General features: G+C 34.6%; 1 protein-coding gene across 1 annotated transcript; it reads left to right on the forward strand.

Moving 5' to 3' along the window:
• The first annotated feature begins 792 nt into the window (after positions 1 to 792).
• LOC110998399 lies at positions 793 to 1,911 on the forward strand. The gene is made up of 4 exons (XM_022267049.2): positions 793 to 858; positions 997 to 1,243; positions 1,689 to 1,736; positions 1,803 to 1,911. Exons 1-4 carry the CDS (start codon positions 816 to 818, stop codon positions 1,909 to 1,911), a joined length of 447 nt encoding a protein of 148 aa, XP_022122741.2. The 5' UTR covers positions 793 to 815.
• Positions 1,912 to 2,151: the final 240 nt, after the last annotated feature.

Genomic DNA, 2,151 nt, shown 5'->3' on the forward strand with positions numbered 1-2,151 from the left:
TTAGTTTAGTGCAAAGTTAATTAATTATTGGGTAAAACCCAAAACCTGTTAGTATTTTTTTTTTAAAGCTGTTTCTGCCGCGCCCACTTTCTGTTCACTGAAGTATTTCCGGATCAATTCGACTTTGGGTCCTTTTATAAACGATTTTAATTCCTAAAAGCCCGTTAAAACACATACCCATGGGATAGGATCTAGTTACTATCACTGTAGCAGAATTTGAATAACTCTTAATCCAATCAACAAAAAGAAACTTTGATGCCCAAGTACTTTAATCCCATCTTATTCTCACGATAAGGTGATAGTTATATTAACGAGATCAATAAATAACGTATACCAGTTCCATAGTTAGCGGTCGTGCTCGTGTAATGAAGACATAGTGCGCCACGCCCCCCCTAAGCGGATAATTGAGACATTATGGAGCGCGCGCGCATTTCTCGATATCTGTGATCGATACAGCCCCAGGTATTTTGAAATAGACGATTTTTCATGCGATAAACTGTTAGACTTGCTATGATAGGCAACCCTAGTTTTGAGATAATAACTTCATGGTAAGCTCTCGAATCTTAAGGGCCGATAAAAAACAATTCGTGCTTTTAGAAATAAGTACATTATATTACAGATAATGTGCGATGCTCCTGTTTGCTAAGCCTGATACCCAAATCATTTATATTCAGCCATTTAAAATATTATTGACATTTCTCTTAGTACCTACTTCTATTAAATTGCATAGACTGTAAATTTTTGATGTAATGTCAAAAATTACATTATCAGTCATCTGCAATTTGTGTGTTTCTAACGGCAAGTTGTAATTTATAATGGCTCGCAATCGTTTCAGAAATGAAAAGGATAAAAAACGAGGTGCTTATTTATTTTAATTGTTCACCAATTATTAATAATAATTTCAAGGTATATGTAAATATACCTTGCGTGTGCATGAAATAAATTCTATATCAAACCATCATTTTAAAATTTGTATTTAATAAGCAACCATTACAGGGTTCAAAGGATTTGGCCCAGATGATTTCGCCTACTGGGATCCATATTATATAGACTCGGAGCCGGTCCAAAGATTCAAAAAGGAAGTGGAGGTATATGATGCTTTGGATGAAGGGTTGACGACTCAAAGTTCAACGACAGATCAGGGTGTAGAGTCAGAAATAGGACCTGCCGTTGCGCTAACTTGCGTATTTGGTGCTGCATTTATTATACTACCATTTTTGGTCAAAAAAGGACCCAATCGCGGGTGAGGGTTTTTGTTTACGATAGGAGTACCATAAGAGTACTAGGAGTATCATATATAATTAGGCAAATCGATTAATACTATTTTATTTCGACCGTTACTCTTGGTAATTTGATATTTATATAAACCAAATAAAAATGTCGACTTTAAAACTAAACTAACTTTATATACACGTAAGAAAAGAACAAAAAAAATATTATATTATTATTTACATTTTTATTATAGTAAAATCTAGTCCTTCAAAAGAACGCCCCAATTTTTAAAAGGTCGGCATCGCATTTGCTATCTCTCTAGCATTGAGAGTGGGTCTGTGAGGCAGGGGTTACTTAGCATATAGTGAGCCACCTGCCAATGTCTTCCCCTGTCAAGTAACAAGTATAATCAAAGTTCTTGCAAATCGAGGCAATTTTGAAGTACTAGTCTAACTTTTTTTATAAAAACATTACAGGTTAGTCCAATGCAGTATAATGCTTACAATTTTCTGTATGTGGATTTTGTAAGTATTTTTATATGTTTGTTCGTTAAATTAAAGTATCTCTTTATAACTACGTTAATTCTTCAGCTGGGTGACGGTATACATCGGTCAGATGAATCCACTTATGGGCCCGAGACTTGAGAACACATCGGTTGCGTGGATTGCACATAAACTGGCAAGTTCTGCTTCTAACTAGTTTATTTATTTTCTGCTACGTAATATACACTTAATAATAATAATAATAATAGCCTTTATTTCCAAAAAACTATAAAATTTAGGGATGATAAAACGTAATTCAGTTAAGTTTTGGTTTGTCCACCGTTGGACATAGGCCTCCTCCTTCCGGTTCCACTCGCGTCAGTCTGTGTGTCAGTAATATACACTTAGGAATGTGAAATTAGACGATATATTAAATAAAGTTTATGGAGTATTTCCT

This window comes from Pieris rapae, chromosome 16 (assembly GCF_905147795.1).
Source record: "Pieris rapae chromosome 16, ilPieRapa1.1, whole genome shotgun sequence".
NCBI classification, from domain to species: domain Eukaryota; kingdom Metazoa; phylum Arthropoda; class Insecta; order Lepidoptera; family Pieridae; genus Pieris; species Pieris rapae.

Excerpts from the sequence above, each read along its gene's own strand:
- LOC110998399 (XM_022267049.2), top strand. The coding sequence starts at position 816 with ATGGCTCGCAATCGTTTCAGAAATGAAAAGGATAAAAAACGAG. Across the intron at positions 1,244-1,688 it reads AAAAAAGGACCCAATCGCGG|GTTAGTCCAATGCAGTATAA; the intron begins GTGAGGGTTTTT and ends AAAACATTACAG. Across the intron at positions 1,737-1,802 it reads ATTTTCTGTATGTGGATTTT|CTGGGTGACGGTATACATCG; the intron begins GTAAGTATTTTT and ends TTAATTCTTCAG.